Genomic DNA, 23,056 nt, shown 5'->3' with positions numbered 1-23,056 from the left:
GATTTGGTGATAAAAATATTGTTCAGTAGAACATTAGGGACAGATTAGAGAAACAGAAACAGGATGCATCATATTTCGCTCCTAATATTCTGCAGAACTACAAGGTACTAACAAGTTGTAAGTGAACAACAGAAGTTGAGCAAAAAGGTTTAATACTGAAACTAATATTTAACATTAATGCTAATATAATGTGATAAGAACACAAATGAGTTGGTTTTTCTATTATTTTCCATAGCTCTGAGAATCTGTTTTGCAAAGAATGATATAGTCATAAAGATCTCTTATTTTCTTAGGTTTTATTAAAAACTCACTCCTAATTGAACTTGAGTTCTTTTGATCTGATGAGAAATGTATTTCTGTAGATCGTTAGAGACAGAGACACATAACAGGTCTGATTTTTGGCTGATTTAATAGATTATAAATGCAGAAGGCACCATCATGATAATGAAGTTCGACCTCCTGTAAAACAAAGGCATAGGACTTTTGAAAATAATTCCTGAAAATAACTGAACTAGAGCAGATCTTTTAGAGAAACATTCAATCTTGATGTAAAAATTGCCAGTGATGGAATATCAACCACAACCTTGGTACATTGTTACACCAGTTAATTTACCAAAATTTTGCACCCTATTTCTAATCTGAATTTGGGCAGCTTTACCTTTCACCCATTGGCTCTGGTTATACCTTTGTCAGCAAGGCAGAAGAACTCATTATCAAACTTCTGTTCCCCAGGTAGGTACTTATACACTGTGATCTAGTCACCCTTTCACTTTCTTTTTGTTAAAACAAACAATTGAACTGTCGGAGTCTATCCCTCTATGGCACAGCTTTCAGTGACCATGGCTCTTCTCTGAACCGTCTCCAAAATTATGAAAACTCGTCTTGATCTACTTCAGACAGTTCAGAATTGAGCTGGTAATTCCCTACAGGACTTCCTTTCTCACCAGAGGTCCCTGATTCTGGAAGCAATAAGATTACTCAGTGTGTAGAGTTTAACACATGCAGAAATCATTGCAGGATCAGGCATCCAGTGGCTGTGTGTCTGTACAGCACCTAGCACAATGGGTATCCTCTCTCTTGGTTACCACATTTTTTCCTCTTTTGCAGACATTATATTCCACACCAAGAAGTGGTAAAAATAAGCAACGAGAGCAGAGTGACTGAGTTTATCCTAAAGGGATTTCCCCTCAGCCGCCAGATGGAAATCTTCCTCTTCGTTCTCTTCCTCATGTTCTACCTGGTCACCCTCTCAGGCAACCTGGTCATCATCACCATCACCTTGGCTGACTACCGGCTCCGAACCCCCATGTATTTCTTCCTGTGGAACTTCTCCTTCATGGAGATCTTGTTCACTTCTGTCACGGTGCCCAAGCACCTCTCCGGTTTGCTCTTCGGGAGCAGGATCATCTCCTTCACCAGCTGCATGGTACAAAGCTTCTTCTACTTCTTCCTGGCGGTGACGGAGTTCCTCCTCCTGGCTGTCATGTCCTTTGACAGATATGTTGCCATCTGTAACCCACTGAGATACACAGTCATCATGAACAGCCACGTCTGCTCCGTGCTGGTCTTTGGGGCCTGGACTGGGGCCTTCTTGTATATCCTTGGACCACTCAGTGCTGTCGCCGAGGTACCCTACTGTGGCCCCAATGTGGTCAACCACTTCTTCTGTGACATTACACCACTGGTTAAATTGTCCTGCAAGGACACCCATGTCCTGGAGTCAGCCATTTTCATCATGGCGTCAGTGCTTATCCTGAGCTCCTTGGTGGTGACTGCAGTGTCCTACCTGTACATCATCACCACGGTGCTCAGGACCCCCATGGCTCAGGGCAGGCGAAAGGCCTTCTCCACCTGCACCTCTCACATCACAGTGGTCAGCATCGTCTACAGCACCCACATCTACATGCATGTCCGCCCCATTGAAAGCAGCTCCTTGGAGCTCAACAAGGTGGTGGCCTTGCTGACCTCCGTGGTGACACCATCCCTCAACCCCTTCATCTACACCCTCAGGAACGAGCAGGTCAAACAGGCCCTGAAGGAGGCTGTAGCCCAGAACAAGGTCTTCCTGTTCTACAAAAAGATTATCCCCTAATGCAGTGGTTCTCAACCAGAAATAATAGTGTGGCTGTGACACTTTTGTATTTTTATGTCTGATTTTGTAAGCACGTAGTTTTTAAGTGAGTTCAGACTTGGGGTACACAAGACAAATCAGACTCCTGAAAGGGGTACAGTCGTCTAGAAAGGTTGAGAGCCACTGGCCTAATGGGACATTTTAACCACTGTTCGTCATTTAGTATATCTCTAAACCAGGGTGAGAGGAATTTGAGTGGTTCTCAAGACTGGTAATTATGAGACCAAGCGAACAATCACAGCACTAAGTGAAAAATCACTAACTCATGCTTAGTTTTAAGTCCAGGAGTGCAGTTCTCTCTCAATTCAGCAAAGCATTAAAGTATTTGCTTAACTTTGTGAATTCAGGAGTTCACAGAGCCACAGATTTCAAAGCCATTAGATCCACTAGTTTGAACTCCTGCATATTATAGACCAGAGAATTTCACCGAGTCACTCCTGGACTGAACCCAATAAATTGTGTTTGGCTGAATCATCTTCCAGAAAAGCATCCAGTCCTGATGTGAAGACACCAAGAGATAGAGAATCCATCATGCCCTTTGGTAGTTTGATTAATCACCCTCAATGTTCAAAATTTGTATCATCTTTCTAATTTGATTTTTGTTTTTGTTGCTTTAACTTTCTGATATGCCTGATATTTTCTCCTAGTGAGGGTACTTCTACATCATAATTAAGTCACATCTCAATCTTCATGTTGATAATCCTAACAGACTGATCTCTTTAAATCTCTCACTCTCAGGTATCTTTTTTCCCACGACATGAATTATTTTTGTGGTTCTTCTCTGCACCCTCACCATTTTTCACAGTATTTCAGTCTTGGTCTCATCAATGTCATATACATTGGTCATATCACTTGCCTACTTCTACTTCCACTTCCATCTCTGTTCCTCGCAACACTTAAATGCAGGTTTAATTTTAAGATAGTTCATAGTCCCATCTCCAGTCAGCAAAGCATTTAAGCACATTCTTAAGAATAAGCGTGTGATTTTCCCAGTGTAAGTTTAACGGGAACACTCATGTATACCAAGTAAAGAAATTACTTAACCTGAGGACTGGAAACTGAAATTCAGTGGAGTTGGGAAGCCAACGCAGGTTTCTTTGAAATCCCTTTCATACGTGATTGGCTGAGCTAGGGCCTCTTGGAGTTTAGGTTAATTGTCAATATAATCGTTGGGGTTTCTTCATGCCTTTGTAATAGGAAGTCTTTGGGTTGGGTTTTCTTTGGCCACCATCACTCTCCTCAAAGGTATCACCCATCTAGAGTACATCTGATATGCTGAGTAGCTTTTTGGGTACCTACATACTGGATTTAGGGTTATTTTTAATTGTTAGCCATATTATAAATTAATGGCCATGCACACAAACCAGGGCCCACAGCTGTTGATAATGGATAAAATATTCTCAGTCAGTAACTAAGCTTCTAATAACTGCCGGAACTCTGCCCATCACTGTCTCCTTTTGTCTAACTCTTCAGCTTCAATAAAGCATTAAAAACCTTACATGATGCAAAAAGGGTCATTGGGAAGCTGTTCCAGTTTGTACATGTGCACAAGATGCCTGGCCCATAAAACCAAGGAAATGAAAAGTTAGTCACTTAGCAAGTACCAAGCACAATGCTTTACCCTGACTACAACTAGTGTTCACAGCTGACCAGGCGCTGCACCCTCTAGAGAGGTCAGTCTTCCGTCGCCCACTGAGCCACCGTGGGAAAGTCATGGGGCTGATCCGCAATAGTCTATTAATACTGTATGAGACCTGGTAATCGAGCTAGTTTCTGCATGGCCATACTGGGTTATTGGAATATGCGTGTGTTGGCTTTGTTTAACAGCAGAGCTCTTAGGAAACATAAGAACGGCCACAGTGGGTCAGATCAAAGGTCCATCTAGCCCAGTGTCCTGTCTCCCTACAGTGGCCAGTGCCAAGTGCCCCAGAGGGAGTGAACAGAACAGGGAATCATCAAGTGATCCATCCCCTGTGGCCCATTCCCAGAGAGATTCTCCCCTTCTCCTCTCTAGCTCTCTCACTGAGATGGCTCCTTACTGGACCTGCGGGTTACATTTGGAAGCAGGCATGTGTGATACACTCTGCAAAAGCACCAAACTGAAGTGTAAATTAGGCTGCTAAGTCCCTTGGGGCCGCATTTCTAAAGGTATTTGGGTGCCTAACGGGGGTTTTCAGAAGCACTGTGGAGCCTGTGACAGTGCTGAGAGCTGGCACCAAAGCAAGCACTCTGGTCACCGTTAGTACTAATTGGGTTCCCCCTGGGCAGGCCTTGTGGGTCTGGGTGCACCCGGTTACTGAGCCACACTGCCGGGTAGGAAGCTGATGAGCTAATTAGCTCAATATCAGGCACAGGAAGGCAGCATTCAAGGCTAAGGCGTGGGGTCCTACCCCCTGTCCACAAGTGAAGGCTTGGCTAGGAGCTGCCTTAGCTGCGCTGGTGAAGAGCAAGTGGAAAGGGTTGGCGTTTGGGCCCTGGAGGAGCTATTACAATGGCCCGGAGAACAGCAGACGGCGATGGAGAAGACCCTGCAGGCCTTCCAGCAGTCCTGCCACCGGGAGAGACAGGTCCTGCCAGCCCGGTCGGTGGAGCAGCTACAGAGCCTGCAGGAACGTATACGAGAACAAGCCCACATACAGCACCAACTCCTGCAAAGTTTGGTGAGTCCTGCAACGGACGCTGGGTACCGGGGCCAGCTCCCTAAGGTGGAGGCCTGCAGGTGACCCTGGTGTGTCCTTGGTTACTTTTGATACCGGCCTTTGGAGCTGGTTGGGACAGAACACTGTGAGTCCACACCCTATGTAACTGGGCAGCAGAGGCAGCATATGTGTCTCCCTGTGATCTTCATGCAAGAGACTCTGGTGTGCTTAAGGCAGCCGTTCTGGACCAGGTTGGCCTGTCCAAGGGGGGAAATATCACCAGCAATTTAGCATGGCAGGATGGGGGATTATGGCCCCATGTGTTTGCACAGAAACTAAACTGTGGCCCAGTCTGGAAAGGCCAGATCCCCAAACTGGGGGGGAGACTGTGGGGGACTCTGTGATTCAGGAACAGTTTTGTCAACGTCTCCCTGACAATATATGGGCTAGGAGGCATCAGCCAGTCAATCTGGGTGCTGCAGTTAAACTAAACAGATGTGTTTGCAGGGCTGGGCCTTCCCAGCGTGAGTCAGATGTTTAGGGGACTAGACTGGGGAGAAGGAGTGGAGGAGAGTCTACGGCTGGAAAGGGCACCGAGGAAATAAAGAGGAAGGAGCCCTGAGGCGCTCAAGCCGTAGGGTGTTTTCAGTGTGGACCTGAAGGACATATAAAAAGAGACCGTCCATTCATGGCCTGTGGGTTTGCCCCGTTCGGTGGTGGGGCAGAGACCCCGAGGCAGGGAAGAAGACAGTCCCTGCTCTCTCTCGGTAATGTAAGGAGAAGGCACCAAAAGAGAGGTGGTGGGCACTGCGCCCTCCTATTGGCCAATCAGGTGAGAGTTGATGAATCCCCACTGGATGCTTCCTGGAGCTAGGGTCAAAATCAAGAAATTCAGTCCCATGGCCAATGTGCCCTCGGACATCAAGAGGACATTCAGGCGGAAAGATGTAGGAGTAGTGGATGGATTGTCCCAGCCCCATAGACCGGATGGGGATCCCTTCACAACAGGGAAGGGAAGTGGGGTGGGAGGGGCCTGGAGGGTGGAAACGAAACCCGCTGGGCAAGGTAAAGCGGAAGGAAACGTAGAGGGGCTGGAGAAACCTAGACATGCTCTTGCAAGCCGCTGAGATGGCAAGGGAGACGCTCCCAGAGAGACAGAGCAAGAAGAGAAAGAAAACAAAGGTGAATTAAGTGGGTCCATTGGAGTCATGCATTTGTCAGAGCCCTTATCCTGGGACTCTCAGGAGGAGGCTGCACCCATAGGACACTTGGAGGGATGGGCGACACAGGCCCTGGATAACCAGGAGGGGTGAGAAAAGACCTTGGCAACAAGCCAAAAGGGTGTAGCTGAACAGACTGCCCTTGGGCTGACCAGCTGTCGGCAGAGAGAGAAATAAGGGGATGGGACCCACCCACCAAATGCAATTTTTGTGGGTGAAGAGTGGATGAACCCAAGATGAACACCCTGAGGGCAAGGGGGGGCAGAGGCCTAGTCGTCCCTGGAAGGAAGGGAACATGCGCTTACGACGTGGAAGGCGGTAAGGGACAAAGTGTATTTCATGGGTCATATATTGGCTAGTAATAGAGAAGCACTGTTGGCCTAGGTTTTTAGTGTGGGGAATAAGACCTTTGACTAATGCTTCAGGGAAGGAGGGCAAACAAAACCTTCCGGGGTTACTAGATCTCTGGATCTGTTTTTGGAATGTCCCAGGTTTGGATACAGGACAAGGAAAAGGTGATTGTGACCTTCCTGGTACAATCGGGATAAACAAGGGAAATCCCATAAATCCCTGTCAAATAGTCAGATTAATAGTTTTGTACTTGCTGGTAAGTCGGTAAGCACGTAACACAATCTGGTGTGCAAGGCAGAATTGCATATTTGGTTCTTTCCTATTAATTAGATAAATCAGAGGAGGTTGTTGATAAAACTAGGGTGTCATCCCTGGTGTAAAGAATGTGCTGAGACTGACGTCTTCTGCCTTTGTGGCAGTGTGTGTGTGTGTGTGTGTGTGTGTGTGCAGCCAAACCATCGGCCTGTTACACCTCAATGGTGTCAGCTCGAAAGCCTGTCGCTCTCACCAACAGAAGTTATTACCTCACCCCCCTTCTCTCTCCAAGACCCACAACAATCAGCTACCTCTTAGTTTTCAACAGAGACCTCCCAACCCTTCAGTGAAATAGTGAGATGGTCAGACACAGAGGTCGTATGCCTGTGTGGGTATATCTGGGCATGTGTGTGTCACAGGCACCTAAATACCTTGAGAAATCTGCCGCTTAGGCGCTTTTGAAACCTTTCTCCGTTTATTTTGGGAAGGATAAAGATTTAAAGGAGTAAAACATAATGGGCTCGAGAGGGCAGCAGAGGCCAAGAAATGAGATGCAGCAGCTGCAGTTTGATCACAGAAATAGAATTTTGAAACTGAAAAGAAACCACAAAGTTTTCACTTTACCTCTGCCTCTTTCCTCGCTCTGTCTGGCTACACAGAGCTTAGCCACCACTATTTGGCTCCATCTAGTCAGCTGTCCTCGATTGTTCTCACTGCATTACTTCATCAGTCCGTTGTGTCCAGGCTCAGCTTTAAACAGCTCCAGCAACAGGCTTTCCATTTTGGTCGTATTAAACATCTCCTTGAATTCCCAGTGTTGCTTCCCTCTGCCATGTGGATCCAGACGGTCTGAACTGCGTGGGATGGATGCTAGGGTAATAACGATTAGAACAACTTAGGGACATGGTGGATTCGCCAGCTCTTGAAGTCTTCAGTTCAAGACTGGATGTCTCTGTCCAGAAGGTAGGCTCTCGCTTAGCGAAGTCAGGAGCTCGATGCTGGAATCACTGGGTGAAATTACCTGGCCTGTGTAATGCAGGAGGTCAGACTCGGATTCCAAGGCCTGAAGAGACCATTGTGACCATCTAGTCTGACCTCCTGTGTAACACGGGCCACAGAACTTTGCAGGGGGAGCTCAAGTTCAGCTGATTACCCCCCGTGACCCCAAATCTTTTTCAGTCATTGCTTCCCAGCCTAGGTACCACTATCCTGTTAGTATGGGCTACAGTCTTTGTTACTAGGCAGATGTGTTTCCATTTAGCCATGTTAAAATGCATATTGTTTGCTTGTGCCCAGTTTACCGCATGGCCCAGATGACGCTGAATCGATGACCGGTCCTCTTCCTTATTTATCATCCCCCACAATTTTTATCACTTGCCAATTTTATTGGTGATTTTATGTTTTCTTCTAGGTCATTGATACATGTGTTAAATAATGTAGGAGCAAGAACAAATCCCTGCAGGACCCTACTGGAGACACCTGCGTGATGCAGATTCCCAATTTAGTTACACTTTGAGAACTATCAATTAGCTAGTTTTTAGTCCATTGAATCTATCAATTTTATATTCTAGTTTTAGGCTAGATACATTTTTCTCAACCATTAGGTCATTTCTCCTCTCCGAGGTGGCACAAAATGTAATCAGGAAGGGGGGACGAGATACTGTAAATTCCCACTCCCCACACACCATTATCCTTCAAGGTCAAGTATCTTTGTCAGCCTTTCAAAAAACAAAGGGAAAACATTATCTAGGCTTACCACTGTGATTACTTACACATTTGCATTTACTATGAAAGTAAGAGTAGAGATGGGGTTGTGATTTTGATTGTACGTTGAATAAGAGGTTGTTAACCTGAAAAACAGTGGACTAGTTTATCACAATGTTTTCTTCTGGCCTTAACATCTATTCACTTATTCTTCTAGTTATTTTGCCTAATATGCTACTGGAAGGTTCTGAAGCCCAGATACTCAGATGTATTTAGGTGCCTAACTTTCAAAGCGTCTGGCCCTCAGCTACTATGGTGATGTCATCTGTGTAAGAGTGTGACTCCAGTCAACAGACCGAGTCTGAACATTTGAGATCCAGTCTAATCAGTCAAAGGCATTTATGAGCTGCTGTCTAGGTTGATAAGTAAACCTCAGTCCCCTGGTTTCTAAGCAGGGCATCGTACAAGAACTGTGGTGTAATGAGTTCATCTCTCATTTCCTGTTGGTGTGAATGGAGAGTGAAAATCTCTTGACTTATTGGGTGTTAGAAAAGAAAAAACGATTAGCAATTTAACTTAGTAACAGGTAGTGGGCACTAGATGGCAGCAGAGACCAAGGAATGAGAAGCAGCATCTGCCATTTGCAAGGAGAGTTTCAAAACACCAGAGAAACCGCAAACAATTCTCACTTCTGGCCTGCTGGGCTCTGTCTCTTTCCCAGGGAGGGAGAAGCAGAGATGTTCACTGTTTGGGTTTTGGATCCATCCAGTTAATGACACACAGTCAGACCAGCATCGTTTTGGGCGGTATGAGTTTCACAGCGTGCCTGGTTCTAATTTTAAACAACTCCAGCAAGAGGCCTTCCAGTTAGGTTGTAATGAACATCTCCCCGGATTCCCTGTGGTTTTCCTTTCTGTTGTGTGGTTCCTTTCTGTTGTGTAGTTGTAAACCAGGGATCGACAACCTTTGACATGCGGCTTGCCAGGATAAGCACCCTGGTGGGCCGGGCTGGTTTGTTTACCTGCCGTGTCCGCAGGTTCGGCAGATCATGGTTCCCACTGGCTGCTGTTCACTGCTCCAGGCCCATGGGGGCTATGGGAAATGGTGCGGGATGAGGGGTGTGCTGGCCTCTGCTTCCCGCAGTCCCCATTGGCCTGGAGTAGCGAACCGCAGCCAGTTGGAGCCACGATCGGCCGAACCTGCAGTCGTGGCAGGTAAACAAACCGGCCCAGCCAGCCAGGGTGCTTACCCTGGCGAGCCGCGTGCTAAAGGTTGCTGATCCCTGTTGTAAATTATCCAAATCATAGTTGCCAGGTGCATTAAGCAATATGACTAGCATGTCTGGAAGGCACTTGAATATTAACAAAATTAATAAAATTAATAGGCAGTAAGTTTAAAACACATGAAAGGAAGTATTTTTTTCACACAACGCACAGTCAACCTGTGGAACTCCTTGCCAGAGGATGTTGTGAAGGCCAAGACACTAACAAGATTCAGAAAAGAACTAGATAAATGCATGGAGGAAAGGTCCATCAATGGCTATTAGCCAGGATGGGCAGGGATGCAACACCAGGCTCTGAGTGTCCCTAGCCTCTGTCTGCCAGAAGCTGGGAATGGGCGACAGGGGATGGATCACTTGGTGATTCCTGTTCTGTTCATTCCGTCTGGTGCACCTGGCACTGGCCACTGTTGGAAGACAGGACACTGGGCTAGATGGACTTTTGGTCTGACCCAGTGTGGTCATTTCTATGGTTGTAAAATCAAGAGGTGACTTGACTGTGTTCTCTAAATCCCTTGACAGGGATAAATACTGGGTACTGAAAGCTTTTTGAATTTAGCAAAGAAACATAATAAGAACCAGTGGCTGGAATCTAAAGCCAGACACATTCAGATTAGCAATAAGGCCTGTGTTCTTGGCTGGCTGAAGTGAAGGCCTGCATTCAGTTTGGTGACACTTCTCCACTTGTATGTTTGTACGTCATATGATAACTTTTGAAAACGATGTCTGATCCATTCCAGATTTTTCGGGAATGTTCTAGGCATCAGTGGGCCAAACCCTACTGTTTGTTGGGGGAAGCAGAAGGTAGAAATGAGGAATACATGGAGCACCTTGCATCTGGGTACCAGCCCAAGCAGCTTCCATCATCTGTAGGTGTGTGTAGTGTGAAGGACTCGGGCCAGAGGGATATAAGAGGGGAGTGGAAGGCAGGCAGAGCAGCCTCAGAATGAGCAGGTCCCTCTTCCCTGCTTAGCCAAACAAGGGCTACTCCAGGCCAGTCAAGACACCTGACGCCACTTTAACCAGTTAAGGTCGTTAGGCTAACAACGGCACCTGACTTCAATTAACTGAGAAAGGGTCAGTTAAGGCTGATAGGCTAATGGAGACAGCTGGGACCAATTATACTGCTTTACAAGCTCTCCTTGCCAGTTCTCTGGAGAGGAGCTGGAGGAGAGGAAGCAGCACTGAGCCCTGAGGTAAGGGTGAAGCTTGGGAAAGGGAAGCACGGGGAAGTGGCCCAGAGAATCAAAGCAGCGTCAGTGGAGGAGGAAAGCTGCTAACAGCTGCTATCATTAGGGTCCCTGGGCTGGAACCCGGAGTAGAGGGTGGGCCCGGGTTCCCCTCTTCCTCTCCCAATGATCTACAGAGATCCCTTTGGGAGGGGAAACAGACGTTGGTCCAGACAGGAGACCAAACGGTGCCTATGGAGCTCTAAGGAGCAACAGAGACTGTGGGTATTCCACCTTCCCACCTCCCATACCGGCCTGTGATGAAAGTAGCTCAGTAAGCTGTAACCTCTGCCGCCATACTGGGAAAGGGAGGTCATCTTGAGGGCCCTAGTGAGCTTCTGAGGCCACTGAATCTGCCAGGAAGCGCGGGACCCACCAATACAGACTTGGAGCTTTGTCACAGTAGATTAAATAACTGGTTGATGGCTACTACTGACACATTCCAGTATAACAACGCCCACCCCCCACAGCTCAGTTCTGCCCATCCTCCCAATACAGTTTAAATGGTGAGACCCTTAAAAGTCTTGTTTCCAGGCAGAAAAGAAATGAGAATGTGGGACTAGAGCAATGGGAAATCCTGGTCTGGAGGAAGTAGGGAATGAGTGCACAGGAAAATGCTGGCTGTGGGAATGAATGGGGGAGATCCAGGGGTGGAGGGGGAAAGGGCAGCATGAGCGGCAGAGCCCTGCTATGTGGCAGAGTGGGAGGCTGCTATGGCTGGGGAGGGGGCAGACAGACAACCTAGTCTAAGGGAGGAGTTGAGCTGGGGGTTGTGGAAGCTGGGGGCGGGGGGTTGAAGAAGGCAAGGAGCCAATGGTGAATGCCGGGAGCTTGGTCTACAGGAGCAATGGCGTGTGCCTCCTTCTGCTCTGAGACTGAGGGTGACTCGCCTCTTGGGCAGACTCCCAGAGGAAGCAGTGGAGCATCTGTGTCTCCCGCAGCCCTCCGGGGGGAGGCCCTGCGTCCCTTTCTGGGGGGCAGATGGCAGGGCCGCCCAGAGAATTCAGGGGGCCTGGGGCAAAGAAATTTTGGGGGCCCCTTCTATAAAAAAATTGCAATGCTATATTCTCCTGGGGGCCCTTGTGGGGCCCACGGCAAATTGCCCCACTTGCTCCCCCCCACCACGGGCGCCCCTGGGAAAAATAAACCTTCCGCATTTCGGCACAAACCCAGTTTTGAGAAAACGTCTTTACAAGGTATCACTGGTTCTCAGCATCAGCTAGTGCTAAAAGGCATAAAGCTCATTAAAAGGGTTGGACAAATATTTTCTATCAAAGCTTTTTCTGGATTGAAAACTAGGGTTTTTTAAAAAGCAGAAAAAAAAATCACGCACAATGTCTGCTTTCCTTCAAAATTTGTTGTGTTTTTTTTTGATTGAAAAGCTGAAATTAGTCTGCCAAAACTGAACATGGTTTGAGGTTTCAGAAGTGTGTGGCCAAATATTTGCTGCTTGCTGTGTTTGATTGTTTAAAGAAACAATAAAAAAATTCTGCTTAAAAAAAAATCCAAAACTTTTCAACCACCTCAGCTTGTAACCAAACACCTGAGCCCATCCAGGCAGAGATTTTTCCAAGTTTCTGATACTCTGCTGGCTTCCTTGACTCATATCTGTCTCCATAACTTTGGGTTCATTTAGGTTAGAACATAAGAACAGCCATACTGGGTCAAACCAAAGGCCATCCTGCCCAGTATCCTGTCTACCGACAATGGCCAATGCCAAGTGCCCCAGAGGGAGTGAACCTATCAGGTAATGGTCAAGTGATCTCGCTCCTGCCATCCATCTCCATCCTCTGACAAACAGAGGCTAGGGACACCATTCCTTACCCATCCTGGCTAATAACCATTAATGGACTTATCTCCATGCATTTACCTGTTTCCTAGAGAATGGCTCGATGGGGTCCCTCACAAACTGGAGACGGTTACTGTGGGTTTTTCTTTACTATAGCTTATGTACATACTCCACGAACTGAGCATTTGAGCTTGTTCCAGAATCTGGGATGAGCCTATGTTGTCCAAACTGAAATGCTCAAAATAGCACATGCATGTGAATGGACACAGGGTGCTAAATTAAATTAATCCAGGGGTTCTCAAACTGGAGGTCAGGACCCCTCAGGGGGTCACGAGGTTATGACTGGGAGTTGTGAGCTGTCAGCCTCCACCTCAAACCCCGCTTTGCCTCCAGCATTTATAATAGTGTTAAATATATAAAAAAGTGTTTTCAATTTATAAGGGGGCGGGTCGCACTCAGAGGTTTGCTATGTGAAAGGGTCACCAGGACAAAAGTTTGAGAACAACTGAATTAACACCTCTGAAGCCTCAGGGAATGCAGGGGGGGGTCTCCCTTGATAGGGTTGGGAAGGATATTGCTCTTCTCATGTGATCCCTCCCCCCAGTGGCTAGTTTTAAATGAAGCTCCCCTCCCCTGACATGAATCTCCCTATGGCATTGAAATTACAAGTAGACTATAATTTGGCATTTGAGAAGTGAAAGGGATGGGAGCCCTAATGGAGAAGCTAACAGCTTGGCTCTTCTGCAAGCCTCAAACTGCTGAATGAGCTTTAGGGTATGGAAGGCTGTGCCTCCCCAAACAGCCTGGCCCTACCCCCTATCCGACCCCCATCCACTTCCTGCTCCCGACTGCCCCCCTCAGAATCCCCGACCCATCCTGGTCCTTGCCCCCTCACCGTCCCCCAGAGACACTGTAACTGGGTCAGACTCACCCCTGCGGCACCTCCTGCTGGTTGGCCTTGGGAATTAGCTCAGTCCAGCGTCTGGAGCGCCCTCTGCAGGCTGGTGATCCGCCTTCCAGCTACTGGCTCCCGTGTCCCTCCAACTGGGTCTCCCCTCCCAGGGGAACCCTCCACCCTACTATCCCCACTTTGCCTCAGTATTGGCTACTGCCAGTCATTGTCTAGCCCCACACCCTGGGGCAGACTGCAGTGTCAGTCACTCATCCCAGGCAAAGGGGTTTGGCTACCCCTGGGCTACCCTCTGCAACCCCCAGTACCTCTTGGCCTATAGCTAGGCTGCAGCCTGGGGCTCTCCAGCTCCCCAGCCCTGCTCCACTCAGGTACTCTCTCTCAGCTCCCTGCAGCCAGGCCCATCTCCTCCTGAATACAGAGAGAGACTGTCTTGGCTTCTGGCTTCCCTGGCCTTCTTATAAGGCCCTGCAGCTCTGTTTGGGGCGTGGCCCCTGCTGCAGCCACTTCCCCCAATCAGCCCAGCCTAAAGCCCTTCCCAGGGCTGTTTTAAAGCCCCAAAGGGCAGGAGCGAGTAGCCATCCCACTACAGACCCCCACCCCCCCAACCACCACCCTGGGCCCCACCCCTGCTCCCTGTCTGCCCCAACCCCTATCCACCCCCCTGGAACACCCACAATCCAACTCCCCCCACTCCCTGCCCCCTGACCGCCCCCCCAACCTCCTCCCCCTCCCTGTGCCCTGACTGTCCCCAGGACTCCCTGCCCCTTAGCCAAACCCCCTGGCCCCAGCCTCTTACCCCCGGCTCCCTCCTCGCCCAGAGCCTCAGCGCCTCGCTGAACAGCCGCAGCGTGTGTCCCGCAGGGCCGGAGCCCCGCCACGCTCCGAGCCGCGTGGGGAGGGGGCGGGGCTGGGAGCTCCACGCCGAGCGGAGGGAGCTGAGCTCAGCCCGGAGCTCCCAGCCCCGCCCCCTCACCATGCGGCTCTGAGCGGGCGGGGCTCAGGGGCCCCACCGGAGACATGCTGCGGCGCTGTCTGAGACGCCGCTTGATGCGCTGAGGCTCCAGGAGAGGGGCGGAGGCGGGAGCCCGGGGCCCGGGGCAAATTGCCCCCTTTGCCCCCCCCCCCTCTGGGCGGCCCTTGGGATACATATTTGAAAAGAAAAAAGAGAGAACTTCATTTAAAAATCTTGAAACTATGTTTTGAATTTTTCAAATTATTTTTTATGATTCATTTTTTTGGCCAAAATTAATCTCTGAATTCAGACTGAATTTACAAATGATTTTTCTTGATCTGAAACTTCATTTTTTTACATAGTAAATTATTAACGTGACAAATTTCACCAAGCTGTGTTTCTAAATTCATTTTGTCTGGCTTTAACATCCAGCCAATGCATCTTGTTCTGCATGTCTCTGCTAAGTTGTTGTAGCTGTGTTGATCCCAGGATATTAGAGAGAAGATCAGTGAGGTAATGTCACCACAGACTTTAAATTTTGAGAGAAGCACCTTCATACTTTCCTCCATGCTACCCCTCCTGATTCGGAAGAGCACCTATTAAATATATGCTAAATACCTCACAGACTTCCGTCAAACTCCCCTTCCCTGTGATTCCTAGCAAACAAACGTGACAACTCTCAGGCAGCTATTTTACTTAGATCACTGACAGTGCTGGTCAGCGTCTCAATCTCATTGTGTCCTGGTGATACCCCTTTTCTCACCTGTTGTCTCTTGTCTTATACGATGTATCCTCTTGGGGGCTGGGACCATGGCTTTGGTCTATGTTTGTACTGCACCTAGCACAGTGGGGTAATGCTTTATGACTGGCACTCTTTGGGATGGCCACAATACACATTCTAGATAATACAAAACTAGGAAGTGAGTAGGAATGTTTCAAGGACTTCAGTGGGGACAGGATGTCACTTCTGTTGTTCAGCTGGAAGTCACCTTCAATGAAATTTGAAGCTATAACTCCCCTTCATGATTTGGGGAATCACCCTTGTACCCGTGCAGGAAATTTCCTCTTTAGAAGTCACTGAAAAGAGGAAAATGAACTGCAATACCCAAGGTCACAGAGAAGGTCTCTGGCAGAGGTTGGAATTCACCACTGATTTCCTAAGTTGCATTCTTACCATAGTAGCATCAGTCATATGGTGACCTGACTTTTCTGTATGTTTCCATGTCTTGCTATGAAAACACGTGAGATGGGAAATAGTGACCGAACCCTTTCAACTCCCGCTGGGGAAAAGAGAAACAACACATTATCATGCTCTTTCTGAAGAGATTTCTCGGCATGTTGGCAGCAAAGCTCTTTATCTAATTGATCTCAGGGGTCCCAGCCAGCAACTACAGATAAAAACATCAGAGACTACAACTATTACAGATGGGAATTGGAAAAGGAGGGGTTATGTGATGCAGGCAGTGGTCACCCATGTTTATCCCTGTATTCTCGTATGCAGAAAGGCACACACTGACACACCTAAATTGGAGAATCTCAACTCAGCAGCTTCAGAATTTGTGTGATCATTTTGGTTCTTGTTTGGGGTATTTCTAAGGTCTCTGTTATCAGAGGGCGTGAGTGGGAATGCCCAGCATATGACGGCAGGGGTGGGATTTTGAAGTGATAATGCTTTGACGAGCTCGGTGGGTAATCTTACTGTTTTGTTTTGTGGCATGAGATTGAAATCCCAGTTCCATTATGCTAGGCAAAGCGAGTCACTGACCCAACATTTTCCAGGCTTGATATAAAATAAGACTCAGATATATGGCTACGATAAAAAGAACAGTTTGTGACCAGGGAGTGCAATTTAAGACTGAGAAGCGTATGATAAATGTGACACAGTGAGGTAATGCACAACAGCTGCCATTCTTGAGTATCTCACTGATAGCTTGGCACAGCTGAGGTGGGAAGTTAGATTTGAAGACGGACAATGAGTTAGGAGATTTTTACTCGGTATGAGTCTGTGAGGTTTGCTTTCACCTTAGCAGACACAATGCCACTGCCATTATTCTAGGAATCCCCATTAAGGGATACATTTAATTAGGGAAATGCTAGATTTGTTTCATTGTCTTAGTCAAGTGGTATCCGGGAGCCCAAAACCCATTGTAAAAAAATCCAGAAACCCAAGCTAATAGCTAGTATGGCTTATTGCAAAACGGGCACCTCACAGGAATAAGTTCCCTCAAACTCCTGGAGAAATACTGTATGTATAAATATCCCCTGTCTGTGTGTTCCATTCTATGCATCCGAAGAAGTGAGCTGTAGCTCACGAAAGCTCATGCTTAAATAAATTTGTTAGTCTTTAAGGTGCCACAAGTACTCCTGTTTTTTTTGCGGATACAGACTAACACGGCTGCTACTCTGAAACCTGTTGAAAAAGGGAGGGTTTGGGGAGATGCACCCTGGAACCTGTTTGAGAAAAGCCAGGGAGCTTCTGCAGGTTGTGTGTGATGCACACAGAAGCCTTCCCCACTGATGAATATTTATGTCCTCACTCTCCACGTCTCCAACTCTGTAAGTATCTCTGCATGGGCAGTTTCGCGGTGTGAATCCAAACTGCATTGGAGCCTACGGGAAGCTCTCTATTGACTCTGGAGAAATTTGGACCAGACCCTGAAGGTCTAAACTGATTGATCCAACTGATATAAAACTTAACCATTCAAACTATTCCTCCATTCAATATAAGGAGAGGCGCTGGGTGTCTATGAGCGAAGAGAATGAAGCTAGGAGCTTTAAGGAATAAATTTCCTAATTTTTAATCAGTGACCTATGCGACTAGAAGGAACCTTGAGCAGTCATATAGTCCACCCCCCTCCGCCCTGCGCTGAAGCAGTACCATGTAAACCTACACCATCCCTGACAGGTATTTGTCTAACCTGTTATTAGAAACCTCGACGGACAGGGATTCCACAACCTCCCATGGTAATGTATCCCAGTAATTAACTATTCTTATAGGTAGAAAGTTTTCCCAAAGATTGAAGCTATTTTTTTCTTCTTGCTGATTAAGTGCATTTCTCCTTGTCCTACATTCAGTGGACATGGAGAACAATTAATCCCCATCCTCTGTAGAACAGCCCATAACATACTGGAAATCTGTTATCGGCTCTCCCCTCAGTCTTCTTTTCCCAAGACTAAACATGCCTATTTTTTAAACCGTTGATCATGGTAAGGTTTTCTAGCCCTTTTATAATAGTTGTTGCTTCACTCTAGATCCTCTCCAATTACTTGACTGTTTTAAAAGTGTGGAATCCAGAACAGGACGGAGTACTGCTGCTGCAGCGTCACCAGTGTTCAGCAAAGCTGGACAATTACCTCCCGCATTATAAACAGAACGCTCCTGTGAATAACCTCAGTATGATAGTAGCCTTTTTTGCAACCATTTCACTGACTCATATTCAATTTATGATCTACGATAACACTCAGATCCTTTTCAGCAGTACTAATGCTTCACCAGTTACTCCCCATTTTGTAGCTGTGCATCTGGTATTTTTCTTCCTCAGTGCAGTACTCTGCACTTGTCTTTATTGAATTCCACTGTGTTGATTTCAGATAAATTCGTCAATATGTCAATGGTTTGATTTTTAATCCTGTCCTCCCAAGTGCTAGGAACATCTTCCACCTTGTTATCATCTGCAAATTTTGTAAGTGTAATCGCCAATCCATTATACAAGTCATTAATGAAAATATTGAGTTGTACTGGACTCAGCACAGACCCTTGCAAGATTCCACTAGACACTTTCCCTCACTTTGAAATTGAATCACTGATACCTGGTCTTTAAGTTCAGTTTTGCCCCCACTTCACAGTAATTTCATGTAAACCACATTTCCCTACTTTGATTATGAGAATTTCACATGGGAATGTGTCACACACCTTACTAAAATCAAGACATGTCATGTCTACAGCTTCCTAACTCTCCAGCAGACCAATAATCAGTTAAAAGGAGGAAATTAGAATGGTTTGGCATGATTTGTTCTTGAAAAATTCATGTTAGCTATTACTTAAAATCCTATTATCCTCTCGGTGCTTACAACTTGAGTGTTAAATAATTTGTTCCAGTATCTTTCCAGGTATAGAAGTTAGGATGTATAGTCTATAATGCCCAGGTCCTCTTTGTCCTCTTTTTTAAAGACGGAGTATTTTTCATTTGACTTTTGCCTTTGTGATTAAGAAACTAGAAGGATACCCAATTAACATGGCACAGATTAAATGGACTAAAAAGTGGGTACTGAACGGTCTCAAACTGGAATTATATATGGACAATCATCACTGAGTGTGGGTGGTTTTAGTGGGGTCCCACAGGGTTTGGTTCTTGGCCCTGTGCTTTTTAATATTTTTATCAATGACCAGGACAAAAACAAAAAAACAAAACTTTCATATGAGGATATATAATCATTGAAATAACTTTCCAAGCCTTGTGGTGAATTTTGCATCACTGGAAATTTTAAAATAAAGCTTTGATTTTTTTTTAAAGCTATGCTCTAGTTCTAACAGTAACTAATTCAGGGACATTCCTTAGACTGTTCTATAGAGGCGATCAGGATAGTTGATCATACTCCTGCCTTCTGGCCTTATGCAACCTGTGCCGTCTTTCCTGACTCATATATGGTCCTCACGTTCCATGTGCTGATGGTAATCCTCCTGGTTGCAAGAAGGGTGATCGGCTTAGTGGCTTCCTCGCGGCTTTCACCACCCAGCGTCATGCATCTTCGAGTTGAAGACCCTTCTTTTTGCAGGCTAAAAGTCTCTGTTATCTCTATTGTTGGCGTTTCTGTAGCAAGTTGATTTTTTTTACAGGGCCTTATAATCAATGAAAAAATGTGGCAAAACTTAGAAATGTTTAAAATAAAATTATTTTCATTCTCCCTTCTCCTCCAGTTCTCTCTCTCTCTCTAACTATCAGTAATTGTTTTTAGTTGCTCTATCAAGATTGTTTCATTGAGCCCATGTCTGTTAGGCACCCAATTCCCATTGAAGAGATTAGTGCTATTTATTTACAGATTTTTCCTTTAAGTGTTCTGTCCCTATTGTCCAATAGGCTCTGGTTTTGACATGTTTTTAATATTTTTTCTTTAAAGATGAGTGAAGAATGGACAACCAGACCGTGGTGGTGGAATTCATCATTGTGGGACTGTCCAACAACCACCATGTCAACATCATCCTGTTTGCAGTTCTATCAGTTGTTTTCTTATTGACTGTGATAGGAAACATCACTGTTGTCACCCTCTCTTTGGTGGACCATCGCCTCCAGTCCCCCATGTATTTCTTCCTCAGGAACTTCTCCCTCTTGCAAATCTGCTTCAGCTTAGTCATCATGCCCAGGTTCCTCTACAGCCTCCTGACAGAGAGAAAATTTATTTCCCTCCCTGGTTGTTTCCTTCAGTTGTTGTTGTTCTTTGTCGTGGGATCCTGTATATTTTTCCATGTGGGTACGATGTCCTTTGACCGCTACATGGCTATCTGCCATCCCTTGCGTTACAGCACCATCATGAATGGCAGGGTCTGCTTCCAGTTAGTGCTGGGCTGCTGGGTGATGAGTTTTCTCTTACTATTTCCCCCAACATTTATGGTTGTGCTGTTACCGTTCTGTGGCCCCAATGTCATAAACCATTTCTACTGCGATATAGCTGCATTGCTCCAACTCTCCTGCATCGACACGGGACACATTGAGTTAATGCTCTTGGTTGCATATGTAGTGGCCTTACCTGGCACTTTAACAGTCATCATAATTTCCTATGGCTGTATCATCTGTACTATCATGCGGATCCCATCCACCACAGGGAGGAAAAAGGCCTTTTCCACCTGCTCTGCTCACCTCATAGTTGTTACGATACTGTACAGTAGCACCATCTTCAGGTACATCCGACCAGGTCAGCGGGGCACTCAGGACTTTGACAAAGTTGTGTCCCTGGTGTACTGTGTGGTGACTCAACTCTTTAACCCCTACATCTACGCTCTCCGCAACGAACAAGTCAAACAGGCTCTGAAGGACATATTTGGACGAACAATTTCTAAGTGTCTGAGGATATCATGAAAATCTGGAACCCCAAAGATACAGGAGTGAAGAGAACATGGATGGTCCTTGACTTCGTGCCTGGCTTCACAATGGGCTTGGTGGGTCCTGAGCTGTTAACAGGGGTGAATTTATCTCCTCGTGTCGAGGTTGATAAATTGTATGCCCAAAAGAGATCCTCAGATCAACAAGTGTGAGCTCCTGATAACACATGCCACAGAATTCCACCAATTAGTTACGCACTGAGACTAGTAACTCATGTCTAATGAAAGTGTGTCTTCCTGAACGGCATCCAGTCTTGACTGGAAGACTTCAAGAGATGGAGACTCTTTCTTGGTACTTTGTTCCCAAAATAGAAACTATTAGGTTTTTCTTGGTGAAATGAAACACTAAACAAAATCCAGTTTGGGAAGAACGTTTCTTTAACATCTTGCTAAATTGTTGAAAAGTGAAAACTTGTGATTTTTGAAGATGTTGAAATAAATGTTTTCAATTATTATTTTCCATTTTTTTGTGGTCAGGTCTATTCTTTGAATTCAAACTGAATTCACAAATACCTTTAGCTGACCTGAAACTGTATTTTTTACATAGGAAATTATTCATCTGAAAAAATTCTCCCGGCTCTGTCATTTCAACATGTGTGGTTTTAGCATCCAGTCAATAGCTCTTGTTCTACCTTTCTCTGTTAGGGGCACTTCTCCTGGGAAAGGGGTACAAGAAACACTGCACAACCCACAGGAGGGATAAATGGCTCCTCACAGAGGCTAAAACAGGGGCTTAGTTGCTAAGATATGTGCACATCTTACTGTTTTGGTTGCCTCATCTCTAGTACCCTGCCTTGGTCTGCTTGTTTGTACCATTCACCTGTTATGCCATATTGTTAGTAGTACTGTTTTTCCTGTTAACTCTGAGATATTTGGACTGAGATCAGAACCCCTTGCCACTGGGCATTCAATAGACAACTACAAGAGAGAACTCTGGCAAATGTAACTCTTCTAATCTAATGAATAGAGTTGGATAATGAGAAATATTTGGTTTCCTCTTTGCTCTTGGAAGGGGATATTCTCAAGGGTGCATGTGGAGTCAGGGGCAAATCCTGCCTTCACTGAAATCTTTCTTGCTTCAAAGGTCATTGTCAAAGTGAAGGCCCGTGGGTTCCTCCAGTGGGTTCCTCTTGACACTTCCTCAGATATAAGCAATTTGTCTCCATTCTATAGACCCGCCATGTCCTATCCCCATCCTACCAATCATCTCTCATGCACTATTAAGACATCGTCTCCATCCTGCAATTGGCCATTGATGCCAGCTTGTTTTATCCACTTTACATTTTCAAACAGGCAGCTTCATGCTCTCCTCCAGGCTGCCCCTCAGGACTAAGGCGAAGATTTTGTTGCGGGTATTTTTAGTAAAAGTCAGGGACAGGTCATGGGCAATAGAGAAAAATTCACAGAAGCCGTGACCTGTCCCTGACTTTTACTAAAAATATCCATGATAAAATGGGAAGCTGCTGGGCAGCTGCAGGGGCTGGCTGGGAGCTCTGGGGTGCATGGAGCTCCAGCGTCCCCCTTCCATGCACTGCTTGGAACTGCAGGGGTCCCCCTGCTGCCCGCTGCAGGCAGGGAGCAACAGGGGTCCCCCTGCCACATGCAGCGGGTGGGGAGCTGTGGGGGTCCCTCACTGCATGCAGCAGGTGGGGGGATGTGGGGATCTGCCTGCCACGCACTGCAGGCAGGGACGCGGTGGAGCCCTGCAGCTCCCAGATGCCACAGGCTGAAGTCACAGAGGTCTTTGGAAGTCACGGATCCGGTGATTTCCGTGACAAAATCGTCGCTTTACTCACGCTAAGGAAGAGCACCCAATAAACGTCTGCAAAAGCTACTGAGCTCCTTCAAACTCTCCTCTGCTGTGATTCCTTCCACACAAACTCGACAGCTGTTTTGCTGAGCCCACTGTGCATCATGCTGATGGACGCTATCGCACCGATTACCCAGCCGATTCTTGTCTTATATTTTGTGACCTCTTCTGGGCAGAGGCTCTGGGGCAGTTCTTAGCACGATGGGACGCTGGTCTGCGACATAGAGCCTATAAGACTAGCCTGCTTGCTTGCATAGATACATCTTTTCTTATAGTTTAAGTGTTTAGTTTATTGTAATAGGTTTATAGATTTATATTAAAGTAAGTTTGGCTGCAATGCAAGAGACCTACAGGCCATATCCTGTATGTTACACTACGGCAAAGTTACCATATCGATACTGAGACCTTTTACTCAGAAAGCAAAGTTGACCTTTATCTTGTTACCTAAATAGCTGAGTACCCACCCCTATGTCTATGACCTTTTATCTAGCTCAATAGACAATGGAGAATGGCATGGGCGGGGTGGGGGGGAGTAATGTACCCACAGACTTACCAGGTACACAACAAGGGAACTTATGTGGTAGGTACATGTCATCAATACGCACAAACAGACTAGCCTATGGGGTAAGTGTACCCTAACATTTTGTGGGTGAGGAATGAAATTTGGGCATAGGAGGAAGGATTTCC

The 23,056-nt window shown here is 46.5% G+C and overlaps 2 protein-coding genes across 2 annotated transcripts; both read left to right on the top strand.

Moving 5' to 3' along the window:
• Positions 1–438: 438 nt before the first annotated feature.
• On the top strand, positions 439–2,092 carry LOC123347700 (olfactory receptor 6M1-like). The gene is made up of 2 exons (XM_044984938.1): positions 439–461; positions 1,108–2,092. Exons 1-2 carry the CDS (start codon positions 439–441, stop codon positions 2,090–2,092), a joined length of 1,008 nt encoding a protein of 335 aa, XP_044840873.1.
• An 8,643-nt stretch (positions 2,093–10,735) lies between these two features.
• Positions 10,736–20,536, top strand: LOC123348978 (olfactory receptor 6C4-like). The gene is made up of 2 exons (XM_044986704.1): positions 10,736–10,775; positions 19,581–20,536. Exon 2 carries the CDS (start codon positions 19,592–19,594, stop codon positions 20,534–20,536), a length of 945 nt encoding a protein of 314 aa, XP_044842639.1. The 5' UTR covers positions 10,736–10,775; positions 19,581–19,591.
• Positions 20,537–23,056: the final 2,520 nt, after the last annotated feature.

The sequence above is a fragment of the Mauremys mutica genome, chromosome 13 (genome assembly GCF_020497125.1).
Source record: "Mauremys mutica isolate MM-2020 ecotype Southern chromosome 13, ASM2049712v1, whole genome shotgun sequence".
NCBI classification, from domain to species: Eukaryota; Metazoa; Chordata; order Testudines; family Geoemydidae; genus Mauremys; species Mauremys mutica.
Note: the sequence above shows the minus strand (reverse complement) of the source record. Positions and strands in the feature narration are given on the sequence as shown.

Bases quoted from the DNA above. Each gene is read 5' to 3' on its own strand.
- LOC123347700 (XM_044984938.1), top strand. From the start codon at position 439: ATGATAATGAAGTTCGACCTCCT. The intron at 462-1,107 runs GTAAAACAAAGG...CCTCTTTTGCAG, and splicing joins ATAATGAAGTTCGACCTCCT to ACATTATATTCCACACCAAG.
- LOC123348978 (XM_044986704.1), top strand. From the start codon at position 19,592: ATGGACAACCAGACCGTGGTGGTGGAATTCATCATTGTGGGACTGTCC.